Source organism: Pseudochaenichthys georgianus, unplaced genomic scaffold (genome assembly GCF_902827115.2).
Source record: "Pseudochaenichthys georgianus unplaced genomic scaffold, fPseGeo1.2 scaffold_1158_arrow_ctg1, whole genome shotgun sequence".
NCBI lineage: Eukaryota > Metazoa > Chordata > Actinopteri > Perciformes > Channichthyidae > Pseudochaenichthys > Pseudochaenichthys georgianus.
In genome coordinates this window covers 9,960-26,072 of record NW_027262103.1, presented here as the reverse complement: position 1 = coordinate 26,072, position 16,113 = coordinate 9,960, and the positions used below count along the sequence as shown (strand labels likewise).

At 40.6% G+C, this 16,113-nt stretch overlaps 1 protein-coding gene across 1 annotated transcript; it reads right to left on the bottom strand.

The window, feature by feature from the left end:
- Nucleotides 1–1,404: 1,404 nt before the first annotated feature.
- LOC117440739 (sodium/hydrogen exchanger 2-like) lies at nucleotides 1,405–14,460 on the bottom strand. The gene is made up of 13 exons (XM_034076965.2): nucleotides 14,181–14,460; nucleotides 8,673–8,998; nucleotides 6,770–6,907; nucleotides 5,426–5,676; nucleotides 4,750–4,967; nucleotides 4,472–4,671; nucleotides 3,963–4,052; nucleotides 3,806–3,876; nucleotides 3,536–3,703; nucleotides 3,207–3,312; nucleotides 2,712–2,828; nucleotides 2,544–2,637; nucleotides 1,405–1,998 (listed from the first exon to the last, which is right to left on the bottom strand). Exons 1-13 carry the CDS (start codon nucleotides 14,458–14,460, stop codon nucleotides 1,691–1,693), a joined length of 2,367 nt encoding a protein of 788 aa, XP_033932856.1. The 3' UTR covers nucleotides 1,405–1,690.
- Between the last annotated feature and the right edge of the window lie 1,653 nt (nucleotides 14,461–16,113).

The window sequence follows — 16,113 nt, the reverse complement described above, 5'->3', positions numbered from 1 at the left end:
AAAAACCAGAATTGAAATGCTCACAAGACTAATCACACAAACAAGACAGAGGTGAGGAGGGAGGAGCAAACAGGGGCACCAGGTGAACACAATCAGGTAACCAGGTAGGAGGGAACACAGAGACAGGAAGCCACAGGCAAGACGGGGTGAACACAGACACAGGGAAACTAAGACGGAACGACAAAAACACAACATACAGATCGTGACACCCTGCTCTATCTGGTTTCTATATTTGTATATTATTTTCTTAACACTTAACTGTATTCATCTCTTCAAACCGGTAATATGTATGCCATAGCATCACATTAATGTTGTTAATTAATTTGTTGTAAAGATCTTTTCTTTTAAATGAAAAATACAAATTTTGGATAGAAATTAAAGGTGGGGTAGGTAAGTTTGAGAAACCGGCTCGAGATACACTTTGTGTTATATTCCATGGAACGCTCTTAACATCCCGATAGCAATGAATATCAAGTGACAAAATAATCCATAAAAACATTTCATCTGTGCACGACCAATCATTTTAGCCGGCCCGGCTAAAGTAACTGGATGGCCAACCTGCCTGTCAGCCTTCCATCTGGGCACAAACTTCTCTCGTGCCCTCATTGGTCATGTGCGTCCTTGTGTGTTGGAGGAGGGGCTCTGTGAGGAAGTGGCAGATTTTCTCCGGCTGTGTATTTTCAAATTCTAGCGCTCTCGAGCCGGTTTCTCAAATGTACCTACCCCACCTTTAAGATAGAAATGATCATAATAACAGTTTTTTGTTCTGTTTTAATCAAGAAATATTATAAAAATCCCACGTATGCACTCTTAACTCAGTGTAAGATAAGTAAGTATGGAAGTTGTTTCAGAAAATGCAGTTTAAGTGCTGAATGTAAAGTGGAACAAAGAGTATTTTAAGCACATTTTAGAAAGACGATTATCAGTTCCTGGCAGATATAAAGATATAATGATGCGTACTTTGAAATACGATGCTGGTGTAAACGGCCGTCAGACAGTCGGATGGAATAATAAAAGAGGACGTTAAAACAAACGAGGGCAGAGTGTTTAGTGCTCATGTCTTCTATCCGGGTCGTCTGCCTGGTTTCAAATGCACTCTTTAAATGGTGGAAAACAAAAGTGTAATATTACTCCACTTCCAAACGCATCCGGTACTCTAACTGGATCTATATCCAGAAGGGAACTCAGAGGATTCAATAAACAAGACGCAATGATAAGATGCTTTGTAAGGTAGCAGGCTGCAAAGAAAGACAATTATGATTTAGAAAAAAGCCATTCTTAAAGTTGATCATATCAATATAATAACATCATTTATTAGTTCATTTATATTCTGTAAAATGTAATCTGATTATGATATTATTCAAAAATATATACAGTAGAGTAAAAGTATATAATATTGGCATCCACAATGAGTACATCTACGTTGTATGATGTACAAATAAGTAATACTTTTTGCATTTATTCTTATTACAGTATTTTTTAGCAACATGTATTTATTTAAACTAATGACTTTGCTGACTCCCTTTAATTGACAAATGGAACTAAAACAATAAAAAACATATACAAAAATAAATACAATTGTATTGTGTTCTTCTGTATACAAAATCCACCCGTACCAATGGAGGAACAAAGTTAAACATTTTTTAAACATATTCCTCCAGGGCAGCTTTTTATTGTCTGTTATGATCAGTTAAAAGCTCACCGACCCACGAGACCCCTGTGACGGGTGTCTGAGTAGGGGGTTTCCTTCCCCATTCTGGTTCTCCCGTACCCAGCCACCCGGTGGTGGTGGTAGCTGGGGAGGTTGCATGGGTTCATGGGGGTCTTTATCTCCGTCTATCTGATCTGTGTGTGGGTGGGGGGGGGCAGCAGGCGGCTCCACTGCTCCTCCAGACTCCTTGATGGTGTTCAGCCTCCTCATGGGGAGTAGAGAGCGGGATGAGGAGCGTGGAGACACATCGGAGGACTGTGGTCGGGCGGACAGGTCCACGTCAGCACCTCCACATGTCGTACCAAAGTGTCAGCATTTAAGTGTTCATTTAAACAAAAAGCTCTTTAAATGGTAGACTGTATAAGAAGTGAGAGGAACTACAGTGACCTCAGCCATTGCTTTGTGGATTTTAAAGCCGACATTTTGGATTTAGCTCCGCCATGTTGTTGTATTTAACCAGATGGAGAAAAGTACAAACGCATGCTGTTCAGGCAAACACAATGTGAACATTTAGTTTGAACTGAAACCTTTTCTTAAAGGGTTAAAGATGTAACACGATAACACCCGAACAAGATCAAGTGTTAAAAGCCTGTCAATCACAAGGTGGACACGCCCTCATAGCCTGCTTTGTCTTTTATCAAATAAAACAACTGTGCTGTATTAAAGGCTTGAGACCATAAAGTCATTAGGAAATGTAATCAGGTGAAAAGTAGGGTCATGTTCTTATAGACTTCTATGCAGTTGGACTTCTTTTGAAACCAGTTGACTAAGAATGGTTGGGGTTAATTGATTGCTACCGTTGCTTGGTGTGAACCAGTCTATGGTAACTCACCATTACTTCTTCTTCTTAGTTCAAAGGCAGTCTCCAGACTCCCACCAGGCTGCAGGGAGTAGTACTTTTGAGACTTGAAGGTGTTCTGTGCAGACTGGAAGAGGAGGGAGAGCACATTTTAAGCAGCTACAGGCGAATAATAAAGTGTTGTTGACCTCTAAAACCTACCGGTTCACGGACACTTTCAGCACGCAGGCTGCGTCTGATGCTCGCATGGCGGCGAATCAGAATCTCCTTGGTTCGGGTGTCGTCGGGCAGATTGTATTTGTTGGTGTACGCCATCGTCTGGAAAACATGTATAAAATAGATTTGTATCCAAAGTATGATATGTCTTCTTCTGTGATATAGATGTGAAAAAAGTCACCACAAAATGCACTATTTGGTTGTGTGGCATTTGCTTAATCCATATGTTTGTGGAGTACTTTTGAAGATTTACATCTCATAGCAACAAGAGGAGAGTATTGAAAAGAAAAAGTGCTTAGTGACAGACTAACACTTTCGTCATAGAAAAGAAACATCTGGAATAATAGTCATTATAGTTCGGAAGCAACAAAATGTGCACATGTTATTTCAGGTAAAGGAATACAAATATGCATAGAACATTTGAAGTGGTATTGAACAGCCTTAATGTCTTTAGAAATGTTTCTCTGCAGTTGTACTTACCTTCTGTCTGATCTTGTACATGTTCTTTGACAGGATGTCGTGCATTTTCCTCACGTCACCAGCCAGGAACTTCCTCTTAGGCCGAGACGCTTCCTTCCTCTCGTCGCTGACAGAAGGAGGAGAGAGAGAGACAGTGAATGCTGCTGAAATGTCAAATCCATCCATTAAGATGGGCAATTGGGATCATATTCATCTAATGGGAGAAACAGAAGATCAGCAATTAGATTTAGTTGTATGCATTAAGCTGATGCGGTTATGGATCAAACGGTTAGCTACCTTACAGCAAGATATTACATATGTTTTAGTAATAATGACATTGTTGAACATACTACAGAGAGACGATGGATGGCGCTGCACTGAGGTCTCCCATCGGTGAGTCCAGTAACCCAATGGCGTTCTGCAGCTCCAATCTCTTGTACAGAGCCACGATGCTGGACTCAGCCCGGTTGTCTCGGACCAGGATGCGCCTCAAAACACGGTCATTGAACTTCTTAAACCTTACAAAAGACAAAGAAAAGAAAACCGCCAACATGTATGTGGATGAGACCCAAATAAATACTCAATATAAATGAAAATAGTCGGTATTGAATAAATCCTACTTGTCTTTCCAGTAATAATGGCTCCATTGTCCACAAAGGTCCTCAATACCACAAACAACGTGCTCCATCATCTGCATGAAACATTAAAACATTAAAACATGGGGTGTTTGACAGAATGAAAAATATGGATTTAAAGATTTTAAAGGAAAATACTTGCCCTGGAATGAACCTCTACGTTGATGGTGCTCAGGTCTTTGTTGGTTTTCCGGATGTTCATATATTCTACTATGGGTCGGATGCTGATGCCCTGAAATCGTTTTTTTAAAACAACAATAAAAAAACTATTCTCTGCACTTAGTGCTTAGTGTGTCATCAAATCAAAGACTGTATGAAAGAGATTTCCCTCCAAAAAATGGTGACTTTAATGTCACATTTTCAAAATGTGTGGTTTCCTTTGTATACATGTACGTCACATTTATTGTGAATTAAAAAACATCTTTGATGGAACTGAATTCTGACTCTTTAAAAAATAAATAATAATGCAGGTCTAAGGCACTTCCTAATTGGCTTCAATTTTCATACTAAGAGGTTTCCACTAAGAGGTTTCCACTAAGAGTTACGTGTTCCTCAAAAACAGAAACACGTAACTGTCAAAGTTGTTAAAGAAAAAGCTAATGCATGTACTTTGAACATGATACATGCATATGAAGTTGTGCTCAGGCTCACCTGTAAGAACACTGTGAATATAATGACAGCAATTGACGCTGTGACGAACAGGTTCTTCCTGTTGATGTTATCGGGCAAGGTGAAGACCAAGGCGAAGCAGATTGCCCCTCGCAGGCCTCCGTAGGCGAGGCCAAACTGGTCCTTGAAGGTGAACTGAATGGTACGGAACGGGTTGATGATCTGGGTTAGCACCAGGATGCCTGCAAGACAATCAGAGAAACTGACAAACAGCACTCATTTAAGAGGAGAGTTTTTAGAATTGAATTTAAGCCTCCTACCAAGGCCTCTCCAGATGAAGGCAAACAGCAGCGTGAACACGATGTAGGCCCAGTTCCACTCGTGCTCCGTGGTTATCGTAACGACACCCAGGAAGAAGAAGATGAGGGTTTCGGAGACGGTGGCCAGCATCTTGACCACATGGCGGATGGTGGTGCAGGATCTCTGCGATACGTTCTCCTCCACATAGTGCTTCATGGTGATGGCACATGTGATGATGCTGCAGAACACATGGTCGATTGTCATAAGCAAACTTAAAGGTCCCCTATTATACTGTTTTTCATTCATATGTCTCAAGTGTTTGGCTCCAAACAGCTTCCCGTAATCCCCTCTGTTTCAGCCCTGTTTCCAAAGTGCTGATTCTCTGTCTATTTTTAGACAGAGGGTTTATCTTGGTTGGTGATTGGTTAATAGTTACACAAACCAAAAAAATCGTTATGACATCATAAAGTGGCCAAAATCTGATCAGCTCATTTTCAGACAGGTTTTTATGTAAATGGGTCAGGATAAAATGAGAGAGAATCTTTGTTCCTGAAACTTTCAGAATCTCTTCAGGGGACACATGTTTATGTATAAAAGATGTAAAGTGGATTTTGCATAATAGGTGACCTTTAAGGATATCCTAAATGTCATTATTGTACTTCCAAAGGAGTATCTAAATGATTCTCCTACACTTACGCCAACACGCTGGAGATGGCGAAACACTCTGCCACCAGATACGCCATGTAGCTGTACATGAAGACAAAGAGGGGCTCGATCTGGCGCACATTGTGGGTGAAGCGTGTGGTGAACGCAGCCACAAATCCAAACAGGAGACCGAAGAGGATGCCTCCAGCCGCCACTATGAAGAACCTGGCCACCCCCAGGAACACATCGGTGGATTCAACAACTGGCATGTCGGCCAGAAAGGAAAACATGTTGTAAAGAACCTGGAGAGACGGATGGAGAACATCAGGAACAAAAACGGGGTTAATTACATTACATTGCATTTAGCTGACGCTTGTATCCAAAGCGACTAACAATAAGTGCATTCGACCAAGAAGATACAAACTTGAAGAAAACAGCATCATATAAGTACATCAGGTTTCATAGAGCCAAAACATTTCAAATTCTATCGCTCGAAGTGAAGTCGAAAGATGAGTTTTCAGTCTGCGCCGGAAGATGTGTAAGCTTCCTGCTGTCCTGATGTCAAAGGCATGTCACGCAACTGTTGCCAAGCAGGTTCAACCACTCTTAAATCTACTCCGAAACTCTTTCAGGTCAGGCTGACAACATGACTTGTGTCCATGGATTGGAAACCATTTTAATACACACTATTCTTTGGATGACCTGAAGACAATCTGTGCAAAATAAGTGTCTCAATTGGAGCATAACCAAAAGAAAGGCAAGCTTATTATGCTTGAATTCCACTCAACAATGGAAACTACACTGTGGAAAAGCTGCAAGTGCACACGAGTGGTTTCTTTCACAATTTTATTTAGAGAATATTGATATTCTGATTATAAAAATGTTGCATTCTGGGCATTAGCAGCCCCACAAATTCTAATACTGCTGCAAATATAAATTCAGCTTTCTTTATTCCCTCCACAAAAACATCAGACGTTAGCTGAGGGATTTTTTGCTGCGAGTTTCTCTTTAGTTCAGAGGTTTGGAAACTGTGAGATTCATTCCTTCTCACGTTCACACTGCTTCTCAGAGTTGTTATTGTCAGATAACACATTTGGTGACATGCACATACACACGTTTCTACATTCAGTGTGGCTTACACTTCCCTGAGGATATCGTTATCTCGGGAACTGTATGAACATTCAAGTTAGTCTTACAAATCGAAGGAAGTTACTTTAAAGTATTTTTTTTTTTAAAGTGTAAGGGAAAGAAAACTCCATTTGCCTGTCGCATAAGAAAGATATCCACATAACCAGTTTATATAATACTCTATCCAGCCGCAGCTCATCACTATAACATGACTAAATGGCCCAACAATTCATTTTTAAATATTGAATGCACACTTCCTGAACTCACCACAGTGACAGCATCGTTGTACAGTCCTTCTCCAAAAATCACTATATATATTTGCTCGTTGACTCCAATGTCCTCGAACACATTCAGAGCAGCAACGGGGTCCACGGCCGAGATGATGGAGGCAAAAAGCAAATTCTCCTGCAGAGAAGAAGAGTGTAAAACCTTTATGTAACTCTCCTCGAGGCACCCTTTATTAACAGATATACTTTCCCTGGAAGCTGTAGATACTTTATTTAATCCATTTATTCATATCAATTATTTCTCAGGACATTTTAGGGATTTTTTATTTGACTCATGACATTGGAAACAACATATTTGAATCACATGTGATAACATGAAAGTGGCAGTCAAACTGCTAAATAGATCTTGTGGTAAGATGTATTTCTCACCTGCTCTTTAACGGTGAAACCTTGTTATTGTTTTAAGTTACGTTTGAGCCAATTACATAGAAGTCGCGGGCCAAATCCGGCCCGCGACTTCATTTTCTGTGGCCCCATAAGTGCTTGCAAAAAATATAATATGTTTATTATAGGGTTACATTCTACTTTCTCAGAATTTGTCTTTTTTTTCAAAATATGCCTTTTTTCTTAGAATTTGACTTTTTCTCAGATTTAGATTTTTTTCCCAAAATGTTACTTTTTTCAGAATTTGGCTTTTCTTTTTAAATCATTTTGTGACATTCTCACTGAAGAGACTTGCAATTATTTGCCCCAGACTTCTACTTTCAGACCAGGGTTTCCGTTAGCCGGTAATTACCGGTTTTTAGCTGGTAAAATTTATAAAAAACCGGTAAATTCAAAACCTGACGGTCAAAATGTCTGGTAATAATTAGGGAGGCTCCGATCGATCGGCCGCCGGTCATTATCGGCCGATATTCACTCTTAATAGTTTGATCGGTGCTCTCTATAAAGGCCGATCAGGAGAGCTGGATCTGATCGATATGGACATAAACGCGAGTGAAGTGTAACCGGACGCGAGAGAGAGATCAGATCAGCTGCTAAGTCTGACCGAGACACGCAGCTCTGCATGATCACCTGAAGCCCCGCCCTCTGTTTAGCGCGCTGCAGGAGCTGCTTAAGAAACTGACTGCTGTCAGGAGAGAGAGGGAGGGAGAGGGGAAAAGAGAGGATCCGTTTCTCCCGTGTTATTATTCAAAGTTGATGTAAACTTCTGAATAATGTACGTTATCTACTACAAGTAGTTTGTTTGAATGTAATAATTATGTTGTTTGTTGTTTGTGGAATCATTTATTGAAAAATTAATCTGATTTTTTTTTCGATCTGTTACGATTATAAACTGAAGCAATATCAAAATGAGCCCCGTGAACTGAGTTTTAAACATCAGCATATCTGCTCATAGTCCGGTAATTACCTGTTAACGGAAACTCTGCTACACAACTATTATTATTATTATTATTGAAATATGACCGGTAAGTTTCAAATTTGTCCGGTAAAATAAAATTTGCCCGGACATTTGACCGTCGAGAAAAAATCCTAGCGGAAACCCTGTTTCAGACGTAGTTAATTATGAAGTTATTACCCTATCCGATAATCCAATGCAGAGGCAATAATGTAATAAATCTAATAATACATTATTTTATATATATAAAATATTTTTATATGTATTTTGATATAGTCTTTAAAGTTACAACCGGCCCTTTGAGTGCAACCATAATGCGAATGTGGCCCGTGATGAAATTGAGTTTGACACCCCTGATACATGATAATGCAATTCTCTTGACCTGAGAGGGATAGTGTTTGAGCCCAATTTCCCTCAAAAGTGAGCATAATTGAAGCTTTGCATTTCTGTTGATACAACATAAAAGCTAAATCACATGCATCAATATCACACACATTTCATCCAAAATGTTCACTTCTGACCTTTCGCTATGGCCTGAACTGACCTGCAGGTTGATATCTTGAACTCCGAACACCTCAAACTGGCAGATCGCGAAGAGGGACAGCCCGATGCCGATGCTGTTCCACAGGGTCCCCACCACGGCGTACCACAGCACTGTGCCCACGTTCTCGAAGAACGGCCTCGTGGGCATAAAGTAACCGTTGTCGAGGACGATGAGGGGCAGCATGTAGAGGAAGAAGACGTTGGAGGTGAGGACGGCGGGGGGCTCCTCTTTCACTGCATGCATGATGGCCCCCACGATGAGGCCGATGGCGATCAGGAGGCATGACTCTGGGATCCAGATGGTGATTTTGTGGTAAATGTGGAAACCTGGAGAGAGGACAAGATAGTGAGAAGAGACAACTCATGTGTTAACCCCAAACTTTAGGGTACTGCAAAGAATCTACTGCGTTTATTCAAGGTTTCAAAGTGGTGAAAGTACTTGCATCTTTAATTAAGATAAATATATAGAAATACAAGTACTGCATACAAATCTTGTTTAAATAAAAGCACCAGCCTTAATGTATATATATTCAAAGTGCCAAAAGTATAGAGGTATTTCAGGCCTACTTCAAATTATGTTTCATGCACTATTGGTCTATAATGTTTGATACTATTTGTTTATACATTTTAAAGCTTGTAAAGGTGGGGCTGTGTTGCTGGGATTCCTCAAATGTTCCCTTAACCCAGTTCTCAAAGTGGGGGGCATGACAGGGGGGCGCGAGAGACCAGGAGGAAAAATGGTTATTTAAAAAAAAAAAATCATATTTTGAAAAATTATTGATTCGAAAATAATATGATACAGTATATATATATACTATATATACAGTATATATATATATACTATATATGATATAGTAGGCTACTATTACGCCTGGGTCTCTGTGTTTCATTAAAGCTCGGCTCTGTGTGTGTGTGTGTGTGTGTGTGTGTGTGTGTGTGTGTGTGTGTGTGTGTGTGTGTGTGTGTGTGTGTGTGTGTGTGTGTGTGTGTGTGTGTGTGTGTGTGTGTGTGTGTGTGTGTGTGTGTGTGTGTGTGTGTGTGTGTGTGTGTGTGTGTGTGTGTGTGTCCAGGGTCGAGCAGGCTCCTGTGGATTCCTCCTGATCTGTTGCTGTCCGTGCCATGCTTCTCTGCGTCTTTACCCACTCTCCAAGAGTCTGGTTTAATATTTGAGTATCAGATTAAGGGCACGGTCATTTTTCTTCTTGAGTTGTGTGTGTGTGTGTGTGTGTGTGTGTGTGTGTGTGTGTGTGTGTGTGTGTGTGTGTGTGTGTGTGTGTGTGTGTGTGTGTGTGTGTGTGTGTGTGTGTGTGTGTGTGTGTGTGTGTGTGTGTGTGTGTGTGTGTGTGTGTGTGTGTGTGTGTGTGTGTGTGTGTGTGTGTGTGTGTGTGTGTGGTGACTCATCAAACTCTCCCCCTCAGCTCTCCAGGGTCGAGCAGGCTCCTGTGGATTCCTCCTGATCTGTTGCTGTCCGTGCCATGCTTCTCTGCGTCTTTACCCACTCTCCAAGACTCTGGTTTAATATTTGAGTATCAGATTAAGGGCACGGTCATTTTTCTTCTTGAGTTGTGTGTGTGTGTGTGTGTGTGTGTGTGTGTGTGTGTGTGTGTGTGTGTGTGTGTGTGTGTGTGTGTGTGTGTGTGTGTGTGTGTGTGTGTGTGTGTGTGTGTGTGTGTGTGTGTGGAACGAGCCATTTTGTGTGTGTGCGCGAGCGAGAGAGAGAGAGCGCACCGGTACCGGAGATCGTTGTTGTTAGCTTCTGATGCTAGCGAGCTACGCTAATGGATATAAGGAGTTTTTTCAACAACAAAGTGGAGGAGAGTCCTCTCCTGTCAGACTGAGAGACTCAGTGAACTAAAGGACTCTCAGTGTTATCTCAGTGGGTCTCAAACGTTTTGGTCACCATTAATGTAAACAATTATTTCCGAGGCACACATTTATATGATCATTATAATTATAAAAAAATAAGAGAATAAATTAAAAACAGGTATGAAATACTATATGACATTAAAAAAATAATAAAGTTTAAAAGGGAGTGATTTATAAAATATCCATAAAGAAAAATGTAAATCTGTTTACAGTTCTGTTTCATATGGGTGTTGAGAGATGTATCCATAGATCTCCTAATGTTGCTCTCAAAGTGCACCAGATTGATGCTTTTAACTTCAATATTTAAAAATAAATCCTCCCGGGGCGAGCATGCCCCCGGACCCCCCTATGTGAGGTCCACACCAACACATCCTCACTCCCAGGTCGGCCTATGTTGACGTTATGTCAAGTCCCCTGCCGGCTTTTTCCAACGCAAGGGGGGGGGCCTTAGCGTCCATTTTCAACGCAAGGGGGGGGGGCCTTAGCGTCCATTTTCAACGCAAGGGGGGGGGCCTTAGCGTCCATTTTCAGCTTTCCGGGATGTCCATGTGCTTCTATGGACGCTCATGGAAGCACAGCATTCGTTTGTGTCGACTGCCCTTAAAGGCAATGTGAGCGTCCATTCTCATTGGATAGCGGAGAATTGTACACCCGGAAGTAAATATTCCCCTTACTGACGATTGATTTTACAGTGATATCTGCACTACTCATCGACTAAAAAACACCAGATTATCCTTGTTAATTACACAACATTGATTGGTTTAAATTGTGTGCAATGCTTTTGTATTTTTTCCCTTCGATTCGGAGAAACAAATCTTTTTTCGGAGTAAAGGATGGCAGAAGACACTACACTACCCAGAATCCCCAGCTATCATTTCTCCCTGCAGAAAAAGAAAACATGGCCGAACTTCGTTTTATTCTGGGTGTAAAATGCCTATTTTAAAGTTAGTTTGGCCATTAAAATGCGTTTTGATGTCATTTGATGCGAGAAATATGAGTTGTTATTTCAGATTATGTGTGCAGTGGATGTACATGATCTTTAGTTTGCTAGTTATTACGAAGATTACTTCAGGAAATTGCGTCCAACGTTTTCATTGTTACCAAGGTGGTTGCTAGAGACGCTGCTATCGATATTATTTCTGTTATGTTGTGTAACTGTTTAATGGTGTTATCTTTATTGCTACCCCCTTCCCCGTCAATGTATAGTGTTGGTCCACAGCGCAAACATATTAGTTTAACAAAATCCGTATCTAAAGATACGTTATTTCCCCCTGTGCAATTCCAGTCTCACATCTCACAGCACATCGTCATTAACAAATACCGGAAACAGACCGAAAACATTTAAACAAAATAAAATAATACCTTATTCCGAGTGTGCTTGCTTTTCTCTTTCAAAGTCATCACATAACGGCATTGTAATACACGGTTCGGCTGCATTAAATATTACATATCTGCCGTAGTTCTGTATTTATAGCCCTGATGAGAAGACAAACATGAGGAACTGAAAACGTGACGTGGATCATAAATATATCAGCCATTAAACAACATCTTACATTTCTTTTCACACAATACGTCTCCTTGCCGTATCAACACTAATTCGGCTCACTTTTATATTTGATCCAATTGGTAGATAGGCTGTATTTACACCATAAAGGTGCACAGATGATATAAAGAGACACCTGGTGGTTAAAGCATGTTATTGAATTTCATTATTTTTATTATTAGATATTAATAGGATCCCTATAAAGTATATTCATTACTCGTTATTCTCTACTAATAGTTAATTAAAGACTGTATATAATGACTATTTTGCACATCCCGTTCAAGATTTCAAGATGTTCTAAGGTTTATTGACATATCATAGGCCTACACAACTATGGTGTAGTTCTGCACTGAATGAAAAACTTGGGTCGCAGGTTCCTCAACAGTGCATTACAAGACATCTATCAATATGTGTGCATACCTCCAGCAATGTTAACTATGTTGAAGCACTTATTTTAACTGATATTATACATAATGTATTATACTCTTATGATGTATGCAGATATTTCATCTCCGGCCTTGTCAGGTATTGAACAATCAATAAATAAAGAACACAGAATTGTTAAATATAAAACACAGAATTTGTCTGATTATACTAAATGATTTTCAAATAAACACCACTGCATATTTAACTGTTACACATGCTGATGTAACGCAAATGTTCCAACTTGGGATCAATAAAGTATATCTTATCTTAAGCTGATCGATGGCTACTGCCATATTTGCAAAATGTGCCTCTGAACCTTGACAAGTGCATGTTTCAGGCTTATCAATTAATGTAATGTAATGTAATGTTATCAATTAACAACAGGAGGGGTCACAAACATAAGTCCAGCTGTTAAATAAAGCTCTTCTGACCTTAGCTGGCGTGTGGGTATATATATTAATACTGCCCATTATGGGCACCAGTAATTTTCACCCATTTATTAATTATATGTTTTAAATGTGAGTGTTTCCTGTCCCCTAAACCTCCAGGGATGTACACAGTTTAATACTGGCAACTTCTTATTATGGGAAATACGAAAACGTCTTTTAAAACTACAACATGTTGCGAAACAGAATAGCCAGCATGTGTAGTTCTGGGGACGGGGGTGGGGGAGGGGGGGACGCGGTGGACCCGTTCAAATCCAGTTTTGAACAGTCTGCCGTGGTTCCATCCCATTTCAAGTGCTGTTCGAGGCTCGGTAACCCTCGGAGCACACTCTCCAATCACAGAGCTTGAGGACTATCACGGGGTTTGTCAAACAGAGCACATGGTGTAGTCCAAACGATAGCTGGGGATTCTGGGTAGTGTAGTGTCTTCATTGCCTTTAAGGGCAGTTGACACAAACGAATGCCGTGCTTCCATGAGCGTCCATAGAAGCACATGGACATCCCGGAAAGCTGAAAATGGACGCTAAGGCCCCCCCCCCTTGCGTTGAAAATGGACGCTAAGGCCCCCCCCCTTGCGTTGGAAAAAGCCGGCAGGGGACTTGACATAACGTCAACATAGGCCGACCTGGGAGTGAGGATGTTAGGTCCACACACCAACTATAAAAATAGCGCTTTACCCCTGCTTACACCTATATGCCGTGAGCTGATATCGAGCCTTCATTGTAACAGTCGCAGGTACAGTGTGTGTACAGTATATGCATGGGGAGTGTTGCAGTAGAACATTCCACTGTAGCGACCGGTACATTAATGGGAAACCCTAAATGTTTGAGCACCCTCTATGAAACGTCAAGCTACCCCACAGCACCCCCAAAATAAATCTCTGGCGCTGCCACTGAGCCGGACTATTTGTGTTGGGGGGGACCAACTTTTTTTTTCTCCGAAGGCCCCCCGCCTGACAGAAATTTTTTGAGAACCACTGCCTTAACCTATAATAAACATGTATTTGTTGATTTTGTGTTATCTATCTGAATATGTAAGGTAACTTCCTTCATCACATAAATAGTGTACTAAAAAGTATAATGTGTGCATTTGAAATATGAATTAGCAGCAAATGGATATAAGTATTTTTAAAATGTCTTAAAATTGTACTTGAGCACAGTTCTTGATTAAATTAGTTACTTTCTGAAACAACCTATTTCTTTATCCAAAGTGTTTCATCCACACGTACCAATTTTGGCAAATGATGCCAGCAGCACCCACAGAGTGATCTCAAAGGGGATCTGGATCCGGGAGTAGTCCATGGTGAACATAGGGAGATTGGCCCTCTCCTCCTCTGGGTACGACTGGGGCTGGTTGAATTCATTCTCTACAGATTGGAGGTTGGTTGGCGGAGAAGGTTTTGACTCTTGGACCTCACATTTACCTCCAAAGCAGAAAAGCAAGAGCAGCAGAAGAATGCAGGAGACTCCTCTCAAGATCCCTGCTCTACATAAAACAGAGGAACCCATTTCCACTGGTCCACAGATCGGAAATATCTCCAATGTGTCTTACCTCTGTTGTGCAGCTTAATCTGTAGCCATTTGAAAAATAATAGTTTAGTTTTCATTTAGGAATTTCGGAGAAAGTCCTTCTCAAAAACAACCTCAACATAATCCTGTTTGAGGCGTAACTGACATCTGGTTTAAAGTGTTGAAGAACCTGCTTGTGTCACATCACCTGTGTGCCCTGCCTATTCTGGGAGGAGCCCATTATGTGAGAAGAGAACAGCTAAACTAGACACGACAGGTGAATCAGTTTGACACAATGAAACTTCCCCTGTTAATGACTTGTGAACCCTTTGGAGTTTTCTGATTGTATGCAGGAATTGGTCATTAAAAGTGAGCCATTCTGTATTACATTTACTTTAATATGTAAGGGCATTGTCCTGCTTCACCCCCCAACCTCTGCAGAGCTTCATCCTGTAGGATATCTTGATAATCTTGAGAATTTATTTGTCTGTTAAGGATGGCAAACTGTCCAGGCCTTGAATCAGCAATACAAAAAAATTATCATTTGTGTGCTATTAGTTCAAACAGATTGTGTTCGTTCATTATTGTTACTTAGGTGCAGAGCATGTTTTAGAACAAATGTATACATAAATGCAGGTTGTTCCTAAGGGTTCACCTCACTTTCTTGCCACTGTACAGCAGAGTTATGCACAGCTTTAAATTGTGGTTGAAACCTGTAATACCCTATACACCACACACGATGGCGAGAGAAGGCCACTCTGCTTTGGAACAGAGGCTCTACCACAGATATTGAAAAATGTCATTTTTGATTACAATCATAATTAATACCTATCATCCCTACTGCTAGCAGTCTCTAATATTATTAAATTAATGAAAGGATGAATACTTGCATGTGTCATGTACCCATGATATTGCATTTATTGCAGTGAAATGATAAACAAGAATTTGAGGGTATTTATAATATTACTATTGAGTTGCTCTCTTTAACTCCAGCGTATACAATGCATGATAATTGGACAACACATAATGTCAAAGAAGGTTGGTGTAAAATAATATTTATTTTTGTTTTGAAAAGGTCTACGTGGTGCGTGCGTGATGACGACAACAACAACAACGTGCAAACGCAAGGGGCGTGGCCAACGGAAGTCGCTGCGGCTGCATCCAGAAGAAGCAGAGAGACAGTGCGGCAGACTTTGTGGACACACACCTCACAACAGTTGTGGTTTTATCAAGTAAAAAAAGACATTTTCCACCAAACGCAACTGCATAGGTAAGTGTCGACTTTTAGAGTTAATTTGAATTCAAAAATACGTACAGTAATGACCGCTATGGTCACCTAAAGAGCTAACGGTTGCAGCTTTGTCGTTCTTTTAGTAAGTTCGGAAACGGTAGCTTTATCTAGTTTTGTAACTACGTATGTTGATAAACTGAACACATTTTAAACGTGTTTTTTTACCACGTAACTTAATAAACATGGACAGAAAGAATGTAAGTACAGCTGACTAGCCCACGTGCATGACAGGACCTATTATGACCAACAAACATTTTGCGAAAAGGGCTACATATTCGGGGTAAAGTGATTTAATATGGAAAACCTTCCCGAGCTTGATGTATTATATTGTGTAAGTGGGTTATTGTGTGTCGCAGACAGGT

What these genes read in the sequence shown, in the direction of transcription:
- LOC117440739 (XM_034076965.2), bottom strand. Translation starts at nt 14,460, where the DNA reads ATGGGTTCCTCTGTTTTATGTAGAGCAGGGATCTTGAGAGGAGTCTCC. An exon ending in ACAACGATGCTGTCACTGTG is followed by an intron (nt 5,677 to 6,769) that starts GTGAGTTCAGGA and finishes CCGTCTCTCCAG; the next exon opens with GTTCTTTACAACATGTTTTC. An exon ending in TGTACAAGATCAGACAGAAG is followed by an intron (nt 2,829 to 3,206) that starts GTAAGTACAACT and finishes CATGTTTTCCAG; the next exon opens with ACGATGGCGTACACCAACAA.